At 53.9% G+C, this 13,950-nt stretch overlaps 1 protein-coding gene across 18 annotated transcripts in view; it reads right to left on the bottom strand.

Annotated features, from left to right (window-relative positions):
- Positions 1-13,950, bottom strand: part of Brsk2 (BR serine/threonine kinase 2) — a 53,797-nt gene that overhangs the window by 9,373 nt on the left and 30,474 nt on the right. For 8 of the 18 annotated variants that reach the window (XR_004123438.1, XM_031388881.1, XM_031388882.1 and 5 more), the window contains exons 2-16: positions 13,370-13,464; positions 11,998-12,083; positions 10,525-10,665; positions 10,094-10,210; positions 9,508-9,541; positions 9,285-9,353; positions 9,025-9,171; positions 7,644-7,675; positions 7,183-7,347; positions 6,899-6,996; positions 6,674-6,824; positions 4,631-4,696; positions 2,722-2,782; positions 1,706-2,279; positions 1,260-1,308 (exon numbers count right to left, since the gene is read on the bottom strand). Coding sequence is in view for 17 of the 18 variants with exons in the window: in XM_031388881.1 (XP_031244741.1) it covers positions 1,260-1,308; positions 1,706-2,279; positions 2,722-2,782; positions 4,631-4,696; positions 6,674-6,824; positions 6,899-6,996; positions 7,183-7,347; positions 7,644-7,675; positions 9,025-9,171; positions 9,285-9,353; positions 9,508-9,541; positions 10,094-10,210; positions 10,525-10,665; positions 11,998-12,083; positions 13,370-13,464 (1,885 nt within the window). In the remaining variant the exon portion in view is untranslated. Of the gene's footprint in view, positions 1-1,259; positions 1,309-1,705; positions 2,280-2,721; positions 2,783-4,630; positions 4,697-6,673; positions 6,825-6,898; positions 6,997-7,182; positions 7,348-7,643; positions 7,676-9,024; positions 9,172-9,284; positions 9,354-9,507; positions 9,542-10,093; positions 10,211-10,524; positions 10,666-11,993; positions 12,084-13,369; positions 13,465-13,950 lie in introns of those variants that run through there. The other 10 variants (XM_031388894.1, XM_031388892.1, XM_031388897.1 and 7 more) reach the window with 4 other exon arrangements.

The following is a 13,950-nucleotide window of genomic DNA, read 5'->3' as shown; positions in this document are numbered from 1 at the left end:
AAAAAAAAAAAAAAATGTTCAGCTTGGTGAGCCCCAGCTAATCAGCTGAAGGCAGAAGAGAGAAAGGGGCAGGGGGGTGAACTTTATAGACTGCTATAGCTCCCATGGCTTCTAGCCAGCTGGCCTGACATAATGGGCAACCAAGAGAGCCAGTTCCTGAGATGCCCCTCCTTTCCTGGTTATGGTTCTGTGGATGCTATGACCAATGAGGGGCTCACGACAGAAGATGAAGGTACAAAGCTTTCTTGGGCCAGTGTGCAGGGCATGAGGGAATAAAGCCTCCAAAAAAGCCAAAGACTTTTCTCAAGCTACAGTCACAAATTTCCTACTTTTCTAATATCTCTCTCTCCCTCCCTCCCTCCCTCCCAACTCCCTTCCCTCCCTCCCTCCCCCTTTTTTCCTCTCCCTCTCTCTCCCCCTCTTTCTTTCTCTCTCCCCCCTCTCTATCTCTCTCTAAAACCTCTTATCAGAGCAACATAAAGGTCTAACCTAGTCAAAAATGGTCCTGTGCCCCAGAGCCTCAGGGCAGTTAATGTTGAGCTTAGGTCTCTGACCTTCACCTGGACAAAAGTACAACAAGTACTTCTGCTACTTTCAGTTGCTAACGCAGAGCAAGCAACTGCCCACAGGTCCTTACTGAGTGCTGGCAACACAGCTGAGGCCCTTCCTCTTGTCTGGCCACTGTGTGAGGTGGCACAGCTACAATGATGAAGTGGTCTTTGCCAGTGCTTCCCCCTACCCCATGCCCCAGTCAAATGACGTTTTCCTACTTTCACACCAGTAGCTACCAAGGTAGTAACTACTGAGAGGCCACTGTGAAAGATACAGAGAAGCCACACTATATAGGTACTCAGCGTCTGCAGGGTGGGTACACTGAGCCCAGCCACATTCCCTTCCCTCCATCTGAAGGCTAGAGCTACTCTGTCTTTCTCAGGCTTCTGCTAATAACCCTGGTACTATCCCTGGGCCCTGTATCTTGTAGCTGTCCTTCCTCCTCAGCACAACCCATTTTTCCTCATGTCCAAACCCACTCCTTGTGGGTTAGACTCCAGGGAAGCCCAGAGCACACCCACTTGTCCCCAGCCAACTCTAGAGTTGGCATTTCTCATGTGACAGGACCTAAAGTTCATAAAGACTCGTGGGCTGAGTCAGTCCCAAGGGGTTCAGGCCAGGGATGAAAAGCCCTCAGGTGGTTATACCCTGCCTGATGGGAAAGATCCTAGGTCCCTCTCTCGTCAGCCTCAAGCAAAGCCACTTACTCTGGAGAGGATTCTGGGGTCAGGTTGGACATCTCCTCTGGCGTGGGAACTGTGCAAAGGAAAGGACAAAGGCAAGGTTGGGGAGTGCTGCAGGTTCAAGTCTCAGGACTATGCCCATTTTGTCCTCACCCCACCCCCACTCAATGTGCTGTCAGTGCTGTGGTGCTGAAACTCTATGTGCTTCTCCAGGCCCCAGGTGAGCAGACAAGCTGGCCCCAGCACAGCCCAAGACCTGTAGGCTTCCTGAACACCCAACAGGCCTCGCTGAACATAGCTGCTGCCTGGAAGATGATAGAACAATTCTGGGGCAAGAGGGTATAGGGCAGACTCGGAGGCCAGTGCTTGAGAGGCCTACAGACCCACCAGCTGTTGGCATGTTCCATCTGAGCAGTGCAAGACCCCCTATGCAGATTCCACCACCTACCCAGCTCCACATCAGTGCTAACCTTGCAGTTTCCGGCGGTGGAAGCGAGGTGAGCCCAGGAAGCTGTTCTTGATGGAGTTGAGTCGTGTCCGCCAGGGCACTCCTCCAACACTAGGGCTGGATGGTGGTGTGGGGTTGGGTGTGCCAGCTGGGCTCTCCTTTGGCGTGTGGACAGGCGTCCCTTTGGGGGTAGGAAGGGGACTGCCCCTTGGTGAGGGGTGAGGGGTCACCTGTATGGTGGGGACAGATTTGGTGTTTGGTTCAGTCCCAGTTGGCAGGAGCCGGGCAGGGGCCGGCAGGGTGGGTGGCCCAGGGGATAGGGCCAGTGGAGTGCCAAGGCTGGCTCCAGGAGGCTGGGTCTGGGTGCAGGCTGGGAGCGGGTTGGACTTGGTGGCCTGCAGCGGCTTGTCTGTCAGCTTGGCCTTGCACGGCAAGGTCTGAGTCTTGGGGTTGGGCCGCAGGGCGGCCTGTGGAGAGAGGATGTGTCCTGGCCGAGAGGTGCTCCGACAAGCTTCAGGCTCCGAGGAGGTGGCCAGGGGGCAAGCCACATAGGGGAGCTCAGGGGGCAGAGGGGGCAGGACAAACTTCCTAACAGGCTACAGTGACGCAGAGTGACGTCAGGAAGGGTGACCGCGAAGTGGAGCCCATGCCCACCCCACCCACATGCACACATAGCAACCAGGATCAGCAATAGCATTCAAGCAGGAAACCCAAGCAGAACCAGAGGGAGGGGACAGACAAGGGGAAGGTTTGCCACAAAAAATAAAAAATAAAACCAAAACAACAACAACAACAAAACAAGTGACATACAAGAAAACGGACAACACAAAACAAAAGAACATGCAGTTAGCCAGAGCCCAGCAGCAGAGCAGCAGCCAGGAGGGTGCCCACAAAGGAGGCCTGTGTGCAAGGCAGAGATGGGGCTTTTTCCCAGTCTGTGGAGGCCCTGCTCCCCACCCCCGGGTACTCTAACTGTGATCCCTTTTGATTTCCTGAGGCCCCTCTATAACCTAAGGCTTAGGAGGGGTAGTCACTCACCCGAGGACTGCTGAGTGGACTTGTAGAAAGGCCTGAGGAGGCACCACTGATGGATCGAGATCTGGGGGAATAAAGCAGAGCGTCTGTCAATTTAGCAGCAGATGGCTCCCAGCTCCTGTCCCCTACTTGGCCTTTCCAGGAAGCCTCGGGTCCTGACCCAGAGCTCCAAGGATTCTGCCATGCCAAGGAAGGTCTCTAGAGGCACAGCTGTGTCTGGGGTCATCCTGCTGACCTTAGCTGTCACCACCCAGTATGTATCCAGGGTCCCTGGGGCTCCTCCACACACAGAAGCCACTCACCATTGGCCCCAGACAAGGCACAGGAAAAAGTACTAAGTGACTCTCAACAAAAGTCCACAGACACTGTGGACAGAGATGCAAGGACACACTATGGGGGATTCCTCTGAACTGTATCCAGCCTCATGCAATCCATGACCCTGACACCCAAATCCAGCCTCTCCAGGGCTGTACTATACAGTGTTCAGTATATGGTTCACTATATGGGACAAGCCAGGTCCTTTGATATCCATAGCTACCTACAAGAGAAGCCCAGGACCAGCCCATAGCCTTCTTAACCCTCTATTGCCCCACTGGGCTGAAGACCTAGCCTGCAAGTAGCAGGAGCAGGCCCTAGCCCTATGTGTCCGTTATACCATGATGAACAGCTAGCTGCCCTGCAGGTCAGAGACAAGGCCTTCCATCCAGATCACCATGAGAATGGACACAAAAACACAGGTTCACCCCTGGCTATGGGACCTGCCATCTTGTGTTGGGGGGGGGCAGGGGGTGAGGTAGGGTGCAGCCACAGGACAAAAGAGGATGAAAGAACATTAGACCAGCTTGCACTGCCCTGGCCTGCCCACCACTAACCAGACTATACACAATGGGTTTCTGGTTCCCACATAGGCAACACCAATCTCTGTTGGCTCCTTGCCAGCTCCTAGAGCACCTGTAACCAGAGCCCTGTATCCATGACTTCCAAGTCTCTCCACTTACTGCTAAAGGAGTCTGAGGAACAATGGAGACCCGTGGCCAGGGCAGCATGCCTTAGTCAGGGTGATACCAGGGCTCCCCACTGGAACAAAGGTCCAGATGTACAGCTAGGAGCCAGTCCCTGAGAAGATGGAGATGGGGATGGAGATACTAGGAGCCAGAGGAGAGGGGACACAGCCACAAGCAGTGAAGCCTAGCTTAGGCCTTTGATCCCACCATGCCAGACAGGAACACATTGCTGGGCACAAGGGAAGAAGAAGGGAAGCTGAGACATAAGCATGGGAGCCACATCAACCTCTCCTTTGTCTAGCAATGCTGGAATTGAGCTGCAATTTGTCCAAAGTAGGAAAGATGACTCCAGCCCCGAGGAAAGCCAAGTAGGCAAGAGGCAAGCAGGAAGGGACACAGGCAGGTACAGGGGCAGTATGCAGCTCAACAGGATGTGGCCCAGCCAATCAAGAGCATGAGTGGGCAGCAGCTGTTACTGGCCTGCTGCCACCTGCCAGGGGCATAGGACACTTAGCCACTTCATCTAAACTGGCCAGCCCTTGTGGGAATAACACCCAAAGACATCTGGATAAAAGAGTGGCAGGGGGTAGCAGGCTTGCAACCATAAGGCGAGTCTGTGCGGGGTGCAGGGCGGTACCCTTTCTGGGCCTACGCAAGCCTTGAGTATGTGGGCCTCTCGCCTGGGCTGGCCATGGGCCTTGCCCTAGCAACCCGACCCCTCCTTGCATCCTTATAGCTGCCCAGGCCAGGCTCTTCCCCAAGCTTGCTAGATAGTTACATTCCCAGAAAGGAGAGGTGGAAGTGTCTATCAGTAAGTCCTGCCTCCAGGCCCACCTCTGTCTGCCCGGCTTAAGCAGGAGTCCTGCATCTAGGGCTGGGAGGACGGATTGGATGGGCAGGGTGTATACCTGTCTTCTTTGCTGAATTGGGGATGGGCTTCAGCGATATCCAGGCTTTTACTGAACACTGCTTTACTACAGCAGGAACAAAGCGAGAAAACAGAGTTACTGCCCGGCCACACGCACGCAGGTCAGCTGCTGGGCCATGTGCTCCCTGGCCACATCGAGCAAGCCCTCCAAGCATGGCCCACCAACCCCAGGCCAGGGTACAGAGATGAAGAGAGAGGAAGGGGATAGAAGCCACAGCATAGCCTGCCCTGGGTGACCTTCTAGGTAGGGAGGTAGCCAAGCTTAGAGATGTCTAGACTCACCACCAGCCACAGGATCCCTTGTCCCCACCAGTGGTCCCATCAGAGCCCAGTGTCAAGTGGCAAAACTAGAGCAGAAGCAGGCTAGATGTGCTAGGACAAAGGGCCTTCTAGATTCTCTTGGAGACAGACACTATCCCCATAGATGGGCCCACCCTGTAGCAAATAGGCCTGGAAGCTATATTAGAAGCCAGGAAGCTCAGAGATGAGCACTGACCCTTCACTACCTTTTGGGGGTTCAAGAGAGGCCAAGGAAAGGCAACCATCTCTTGAGTACATGGTGTACACTAGAGCTACTGGGAGAGTTCTGCTGAGGTCAAACATATCCACAAGAGGCAGAATCCAGGAGAAGGGTTAGATAAGAACATGGCCAAGAGGGACTCTTGCTGTCCCACCTTGTTGCCAGAAGCCAAGGGATTGTGAGCCATGGCTGGCTAGAAAGTTGGAAGAAGTTTCTCAAGGAGTGAAAATTTGAGGCTGGAACATGAGCTAGCCTGGATCCATGGGGAGGACCTAGTAGGTCTGAGATAACAGCACACTAAAGTCAAGGCAGAGGAAGTGCTATCTTGATGTTACCTAGCCATGACATGGCTCCCAGTTACTGACAAATTCAGGGGCAGAGTTAGCTCCCAGCAGAAAGAATGGGCAGTGGGTGCTTCATGCAGAGTACAATGCTGACTCTGCTGGCAAGGCCTGTGGGATCTCCCAGCTTAGGCCTGTTGACAGATGACCAAGACCCCTGCCTGTTAGGGAGCTCCACTCAGCCACGGCCAGGCTTTGCAGGCTCTAAGTGCCCTTCTACTCAGCACTCCCCTGAATTGTACATCCTGCCCACAGTACTGCTACTGGACACCTGGAGATGCCCGAGCACCAGGGAGGGACAAGCTTGCTGGGCAGGGGTCTCTGAACAAAGCTGTACCACACCACAGTCCAGTTCAATCCAGTTCAAAGAGAGCCAAGCGCCAGAGAGGGACAAGCCTGATGAGCAAGGGGCTCTGAACACAGCTGCACTGTACCACAGCCCAGCTCAATCAAGAACAGTGCAGCCAGGCACAGCTCAGCTCAGCCTAGTCCAGTCCATTCCACTTCAGCTCAGCCTAGTTCAGTTTGGTGTAGTCCAGTCTAGTTCAGTCCTGCCTAAGTCAACCCAGCCCAGGACAGCCCAGTTTATAAAGTCCAGGCCAGACCAGCTCAGTCTAGGCAAGCTCAGCACAGACTAGTTCATTCTAGTCTCATGTAGCTAGATAAGTAGAGCTAGCCCAGATAAGACCATCCAGTCCAGTTTAATCTAGGATAGTCCAGCCAGACCACACAAGAATAGTTCAGGCCAGCCCAGCCTAGGTTAATCCTGGCCAGCACAACTCAGGCTAGTCCATCCTAGCTCACTTCAGTCCACTTCAGTTCTATCCAGCCAGCGCAGCTCAGCCCAGTACTACTCAAGTCCAGCCAACCCCAAGTCAGTTAAGTACGTCCAGCTTAGTCTAACCCAGCCCAATCCAGTCCAGTCCCCTTCCCCATAGCCCAGCTCAATCAGCTCAATCTAGTGCAGCCCAGCTCAGCCCATGCAGCCAGCCAGCATGCTTAGCACAGTGAACTCCAGCCCAGTCCAGTGGCCTTAGTCCAAATCCCAGGGATTGTGGGCAGAGACAAGCAAGGCCAGACTAAGGGTAGTAGGCTAAGAACCTGATGCTGCCCTGGCCCAGGCAACAGGAGGGAGGCTTGGGCCCCCAGGGCAGGCATATACCTCTGGCCATGCTGGGCCATCTCAATGGCTCTCCGTGCAGGCACTGGGGATCCACCATCTGTCACACTGAGCACTTCCATGGACTTGCGCTCAGGTCGCCGCTTGCCATGCCGGTTCAGCATTGGGGAATCCACGCGCTTCCTGGGAGGGTCTGTGTGAAGACTGGGGTCAGACTGGGCCAGGAACCAAAAACAGGGGGGATGGGGTAGGGTGGAAGCTTTGTACCTATCTCATTCCTGGGGGGCAGGTCCTCATCCTCATGGCTGGGATACCGTTCTTTCCGATCCAGGAGGAGGAAATAAATCATCTTTTCCTGATTCTCCCTGCAGCAGGTGAGAGGTGCCAAGGATGGATATGAGGTGACATGGGGTGCCTGACAATGGCCTTGCAGGGACTCTCCTCTGGCTATGGCCACCTACCTTAGAGGATCCACAGGGGCCAACAAGAGCAGCTAGACCTTGGGACATGGAGCCCAGTGACTAAAGCACCCCTACCACACCCCAACGTACTCCTCAGATAGCAGGTCCTGCAGCAGCTTGTTGCGGTCTCGGAAGCAGCCCAGCGAGTGCATGCTGTCCAACACATCAGGGTCAATATCTTCCAGGCTGGGCAGTGAGCGGATCTGCACCTTGCGTGGGATGGGCTGTTCTGGCTCTGGCTCATTCTTGCCACCTCTGTGGACGACAGGGCACCCAGCAGCAGTCACTCACTTCAGCCTATCCTGAAACCATTCCACCCACCCTGAGGTGGCCAGGAGGGTGTGAGAACCACCCTTACACTAGCCCAAGTCCTGATGCTGTCCCTGCACCCTGCCCTGCAAACCTCCTGCGTCCTGCAGCAGCCGCTCAGGGAGGTGGAGAGTGAAGCTAGGGCAGCCCAGAGCTGGCTGGCACCCTCCCCCCTTCCTAGCAGGCCCTGCAGGCCACAGCAACAGGCAAAGCAGGCGTTAGTGGGCAGAGAAGCTACTTACATATACCATATGTGTTTCTGAATGTGCTCTAGCTACAAGGAAAGAGAAACAGGGGGTTAGTACCAGGGGAGCCCACGTTAGGGGGTAGGGGGCCAGAGTGGGAGAATAGGAGAAGGCAGGGCAGGGGCTGCATTCTCAGAGGCCCAGGCCAGCACCCCTACTCTTGCCCTTACCCCAGATGCAGAGGAAATAAAGCCAGGGAAGGAGAGGTTGGGGGATGGGGTCCATGGAAAAGAGAGGCAAGGAAGCAAGCAGTGCCCTGGGGCACCTGTCCTGCCTGGTTGGACCCTCCCAGATCAGAGGGCATTATATGAGGAACCAGTCTAGGAAGCAAGGCCAGGCGGCTGGGAGGGGCTGGGTGCAGGTGCGGGCAGGAGGCTGGGGTAGCCCATTACACCCTTCTCTCCATCCTGACTCAGAGACAGGGACAACTTGCTTTGTGGGAGAGAACAGATGATATCTCTTCTAAAAAGGCCAGGCATCTTGTTTCTTTTACATGGACAGATGCTGTATGGCTCAAGCTGCTGGGGCTTCCCTCACACCTTTGTCTACCCCATAGCTGATGGAGCTGTGAGGCTCACATTGCCAGGAGGCATACCACAAGGATGTCAGAGGGGCATGATGGCAGCAAAGGAGGGCAAACCCTCCAGGGCTCATCTGAACCAAACACTCAGAGTCTTGGGGCTGCTGCCTACCATATTTGTGCCCCTAAGATTTTGGCACAGGGCCCCTATGCCCGAGCATACAGACAATTATGTACAGAACACACACACACACGGACACACACAGACACACACAGACACTCACATGCAAGCTGCACACAGCCACCTAACACACTATGCACATCTGCATCCACATACTGCTGTGTGTAGGTGAGACACACACTCTACACACAGCTGAGGACATGATCCCCAAGCTAAGCACATACTATTCCTCACAACAGCTGGCCACAGCCCCTGACACAGACATAAATACATGCATATGTACACACATGTGTACTCACCCTCCGTGCAGTTGTGCATATTTTTCCCACAGTTGGGTACAAACTCTCTCCACACATACCTTGGCACACATGGTGGCATACACAGATGCACACTTGAGCTCATCCATCTGGTACAACACAGACTCACATTGATATACGTGTGGTATGCCTGCAGCACACACTCAGACCCAGGCAGGAAGCCCCACCCTTAGGGACATTTTCTCCCTAAGGTGCCCAGGAGCAAGTGCCAGAGATGGAAGCTTGAGATTCCACCAGTAGAGGACTGTCTAAGGAGGACAGGTCCAAGAGATGGTGTGAAGGGACAGCAGGAATGCACAGGGTCTGGCTCCCCATGGGCACTCAAGTTCTGAATAGAGCAGAGGGGTAGTCAGGACGCACCGTGAGGCGCCGAGCTGCGTCCACCTCAATCATGCCACGCAGGAGACTCTGGCAGTCTGGTGGGATAAAGTGTGGCATGTGGAACACACCACGCTTGACCTTCTCCAGCAACTGCCGCAGGTTGTCATCATCAAAAGGCAGAGCCCCCTGTGGGTAGGCAAGACAGCACTCATCATGGGTAGTGGCATAAGAGGAGGGAAGGGGAGGGGTTGTGGGGAGATAGAGAAATGGAACAAAAAGGTGAGGCGGGTGGGACTCACCACCAGCAGGGCGAACAGGATCACACCACAGCTCCACACATCTGCCTTGCGGCCATCATACTTCTCGCCCTGTGGGAGGAGGGCAATGCCAGATGTCAGCAGTGTAAAGGGTAGGGGTATCTAGTAGGGGAGTGGGTCTGAGGGAAGGCAGCTGAGCTATGTCTAGCCCAGCAGTAGTAGGATGAGGGGCTCTTCAACCACAGGGATGTCAGTGGCTGCTTACCCGAATCACTTCCGGACAGGCATAGTGTGGAGATCTAAGGAAAAAACAGAAGGTCAGGGGGCAGGGGGCCAGGGTACACAGCCCAGACCCTTATACCCTCTCTCGGCTTTCTCTACATGAGCTCTGCCCTAGGAAGCCTGCACGTGAGATCCACAGGCCATGCTGGGCTGGCTCCAGGAGGCTGAATGGCTTTGAGACCAAGTCCTCCCAACCTAAATGCCCTGTATGTTCTGATAGGGTATGAGGTCTGGAGCCTGGGGACTCCTCTGCTTAGACCTGGCTGCTCATTTATCCAGACCCAGGAGAGAAGGCTCAATGAAACTGTCCCCTGGCTCCCACCACTAAAAGAAGATGCATGTGCCAGACAAAGCACCCCCTCATGCTTATTATAAGGACAGGGGTCCTGCCTTCTGCCTTCAGTCCAGCTCCAGTGCTACAAGAGCAAGTACCTGAGCTTCCCACCAGAATGTCCTGTAGTTCTGCATCCACAGGCTACCAGTCTCAAAGCTTGTCCCGTCTGGGCAGAAATGGCTGTGGTATCTACCCCAGGGTCATGTCGTGAGCCTGTGGGGTACCACTCACTCACCCGCAGCTGGTCTCCAGCAGGCTGTCTCCCACCTGCAAGGATGCCATGCCAAAGTCTGCAATACGGATGTTGTTCCTCTCGTCTAGCAGCAGGTTCTCTGGCTTCAAGTCTCTATGGCTGGGGAGTAAGGGCCAGATGAGCCTAAATGCAGCCTGTACCCACTTCCCCACTCCCACACTTTGATGAAGACTACTTCCCTTTCCAAACTCCTATTAGTGGGGCAGGCCTGTGACAATATAAGCATACAATACACAGGCAGCTAATACTAAGTGGTCTTCCTGGCCTTGGTGACAGGGATACTGTGTCCTCCCACCCTTGACAGGGAGGAAGCCTAAGTGGGCTCCTAGTTGCCTTTCAAGGCCTAGACAAAGCCCATAAGAAGCCCACCACCCTTGAGATGCAAGCCTGACCCAGTCTGTTCTGGCTCGCACCATATGGAGTGGCTGTGACAGAAGTCCAGTGCAGAGATAATCTGCCGGAAGAACTTGCGGGCCTCCTTGGGGGTCAGCCGGCCCTTCTTCACCAGGTAGTCGAACAGCTCTCCCCCAGACACATGTTCTAGCACCAGATATCTGTGGAATGGGGCAGAGGGACATCAGTGCCAGCAACATGACCTGCCCTCCTGCTGCCTAGTTAGAGAAGCCTCATGCAGGGCCCAGAGTGAGCCCCCAAAGAGGGCCCACCTGCTGTGGCTCCTAGTGGCTCTCACACCAGGCAGCTAGGTCCCAGTGACAATCATATGGACCCCCTGTAACTGGGCAGTGGGTCAGGAACGGAGTGAGGCTGATCCAGCAGGGCTTGCCATCTCCTTCCTGCCCAGTTTTAGATCAGTCCCTGAGGTCTTTGGTATACAGCAGAACCAGAAGGGACTGGTTTCTAGGGGAAAGTGCAGGTAACTTGGGGGGATTACTCTCAGTCCCCTGGGATCTCAGCTGTATAAATGGACTCAAGAGGATACGTGGGCTAGAGTTTGATGTGCTCAGATTGAACAAACTCTTGAGATAGCTAAGGCCTCTGAGATAAAGAACAAAGGGCAGCTAGTGACACAGTCAGGAGCCATCTCATTTGGTGACAGGGATCAGTTGTACAGGAATCAAGGCTGGGTAGGGAACCTGCTGACAGTAGTAAAGTGATTAAACCCAGTGATTAAGCCTTGTGGGATCTAGTAAGAATTAGGGAGCCAAAGTAGATCCTACAGAGGAACCATACTGGGACCAGCATTGGGGGACACAGAAGAGGCTAGCACTGCCTCAGTAGAGCCCCTCCCCAGTTCCCTTCTGACCATCATGGAGGTCCAGGATTATCAACTGCTCAGCCCCCATGCTTATGGAGGCTGATGACCCACTCACTGATCCCCGCTCCCACCACACATCCTCAGCTCTCAAAAGAGCAAAACTCAACTCTTCCTTCAGGCTGTTTCCTGTCAGATATCTGGTCACAGTAACTAATACAGCAGCCAGACTCACCCTCTAGGCAGTGTCCACGTTATCTTACTTGTGGCCCCACTCCCTGGCCTTCTAATGGCCCTGGAAAGCTATACATCTACCCTCTTCCCAGACAGTCTCACTGACCCTGGGTCTTACTGAGCAGTGGGAGTTGAGAGACTGATATAGTCCCATAGAGGGACTACTCAGTAGGTGACAGGATTAGGAAGGAACAAGTACTACTAGCCCTAGACTCCAGATCTTCCTCCAGAGAAGCCCTTTCCATCACAGGCCTTGAGTTAACAGCCTGGAGACCCCCAGGAACACTGGCCACAGGTCTGTAAGGAACCTTCAGCCACTGAGAGCTCCTCAGCTGGATGACAACACTAACATAGCCAGCTCTCCAAGTGCATGTGTAGGCCTCTGCACACCCCCACCCCATCCCGGCCTCCCCTGCTCTCCAGGCCCAGCAATACCTACAAATATTTTTTGTTTTCATAGACGTCATGCAGCTTCAGTACATGTGGATGCTCGATGAGCTTCAAGATGGCAATCTCTCGCTCCACCTGCAGAGAAACCATGTCACTGCCCGCAGCCAATCACAGCCCACTCAGACAGGCCTTGAATAGGCTACCTGCATTGTCTCCTATGGTTGTGACACTGCATTTGGGGCTGAGCTGCATGGAAGGCATATATGCAGCTTGGACCTTGCTAACCCAGGAGGCCAGGACAAATGCTTTTGGGCAGGGGTTCTGCATCAGTTGGCAGTAAGGACCAGGACAGAGCTGGAGGTGAGTGTGCTTGCTGCTGTGTGTAGATGTGTAGGGGCTGCATGTGCATGCATATGCAGGGTATGGAACTGTGTGATAGGTCCTGTACAAGGACATAGGCTCCTCTTCTACAAGCTATAGGCTATCACTATTCTTGAAAGGAAATATGGAGTCTGTTCCCATGTCCCCCACCCCCAGGTCTATTTCTGGGTTTAAGTCTAGAACTTTGATGAGCTTTCCCCATAGCCACCTTGGCCCCACAGGTACTGGCAGGGAGAAGCCACTACTCTGTGGTAGGTACTAACCATTCATAGGTCTCTCTGTCCCCAAAGCCCCAAAGCAATAGATCTACCCTCTTCCCAGACAGTTTCATTGAGCCTGGGCCTTATTGGGCAGTGGCAGTTGAGAGATTGATGTGGTCCTATAGATGGACTACTCAGTAGGTGATAGTATTAGGAAAAAATAAGTATTACTGGCCCTAGACTCCAGATCTTCCTCCAGACAAGCCCTTCCCATTCCTGGCCCATATGTCACCCCCATATGGTCCCATGTATACAGTATCCACAGTATTAAAACCCTGCCCTGTATCTCAGGGATACTACCATGGACTATACCCAGCCAATCTGTCTCCAGTTCAAAACTGGTCAGTCCACCAGTGCCAAAAGTTCTCCACTCCACCTAAGATGTTATCTTCTCTTGTAATTGCCACCCACTTAAGTCTCTTAGCTTCTCTACATCAGGAGCTGGGGCCTATCCAGCCCTCTTCAGGGCAGTCTGGTCCTGACAAGGGGTCTCAGAGGCCAGGGGTACTTCCCCATTCTAATCAGAGAACTAGGAGCCAGTCAGCTGCTCCAGCATGTTGGCCCCAGTAGCACCACTGTCCATTGTGGGCCTGTTCTTCAGGCTAGCAGGGTCAAGGCACATGGAACTGTTCCTGAGAATGGTATTGCTCCAGCAGGAATAGACAGGACTTCATGGGTTCAACCAGTGTCAGAGGTAGGACAGAGGCCATCCATGTCAGTCCTCAACACCTTGGTCCATCCCTCCAGTGGCGACCCTTCTAACCTAGCCCACTGCCTTACCTTCATCAGCACCGACTCACTGAGCTTCTCACGATTGACGATTTTGATGGCGACCTTCTGGCAAGTGACACAGTGGATTCCCAGCTTCACCAAGCCTGTAGGAGAGAGGCCAGATTCAGCCCCATCACTACATCATGCACACCTGTGGTGGCCTGAATAGGTCTGACCCCTGTAAAATCATGTGTTTGAATGTGTGGCCCATGGGGAGTCATACTATGAGAAGGTGTGGCCTTGTTGAAGGAAGTGTGTCACTGTAGAGGTGGGTTAAGGTCTCCTCCCAGTGTGGAAGAGAGCCTCCCCTGGCTGCCTACAGGAGACAGACGTCTCCTGTAGAACTCTTGGCTCTCCAGCACCGAGCTGCCTGCATGCTGTTGTGCTTTCCACCATGTTGATATTGGACTGAACCTCTGGAACTGTAAGCCAGCCTCAATTAAATGTTTGCCTTTATAAGAGTTGCCCTTCAGATTAAACTACAGTCCTCCGCTCTACCAACTGAGCTATCGAAGGCTCCGCTTAATGTGTAGCCCAGGCTGGCCTCGAACTCGTGATCCTCCTGCCTCTGCCTCCTTCAGCAAATCCTA

Source organism: Mastomys coucha, unplaced genomic scaffold (genome assembly GCF_008632895.1).
Source record: "Mastomys coucha isolate ucsf_1 unplaced genomic scaffold, UCSF_Mcou_1 pScaffold21, whole genome shotgun sequence".
NCBI lineage: Eukaryota > Metazoa > Chordata > Mammalia > Rodentia > Muridae > Mastomys > Mastomys coucha.
This window is presented reverse-complemented; position numbering and strand designations above follow the sequence as displayed.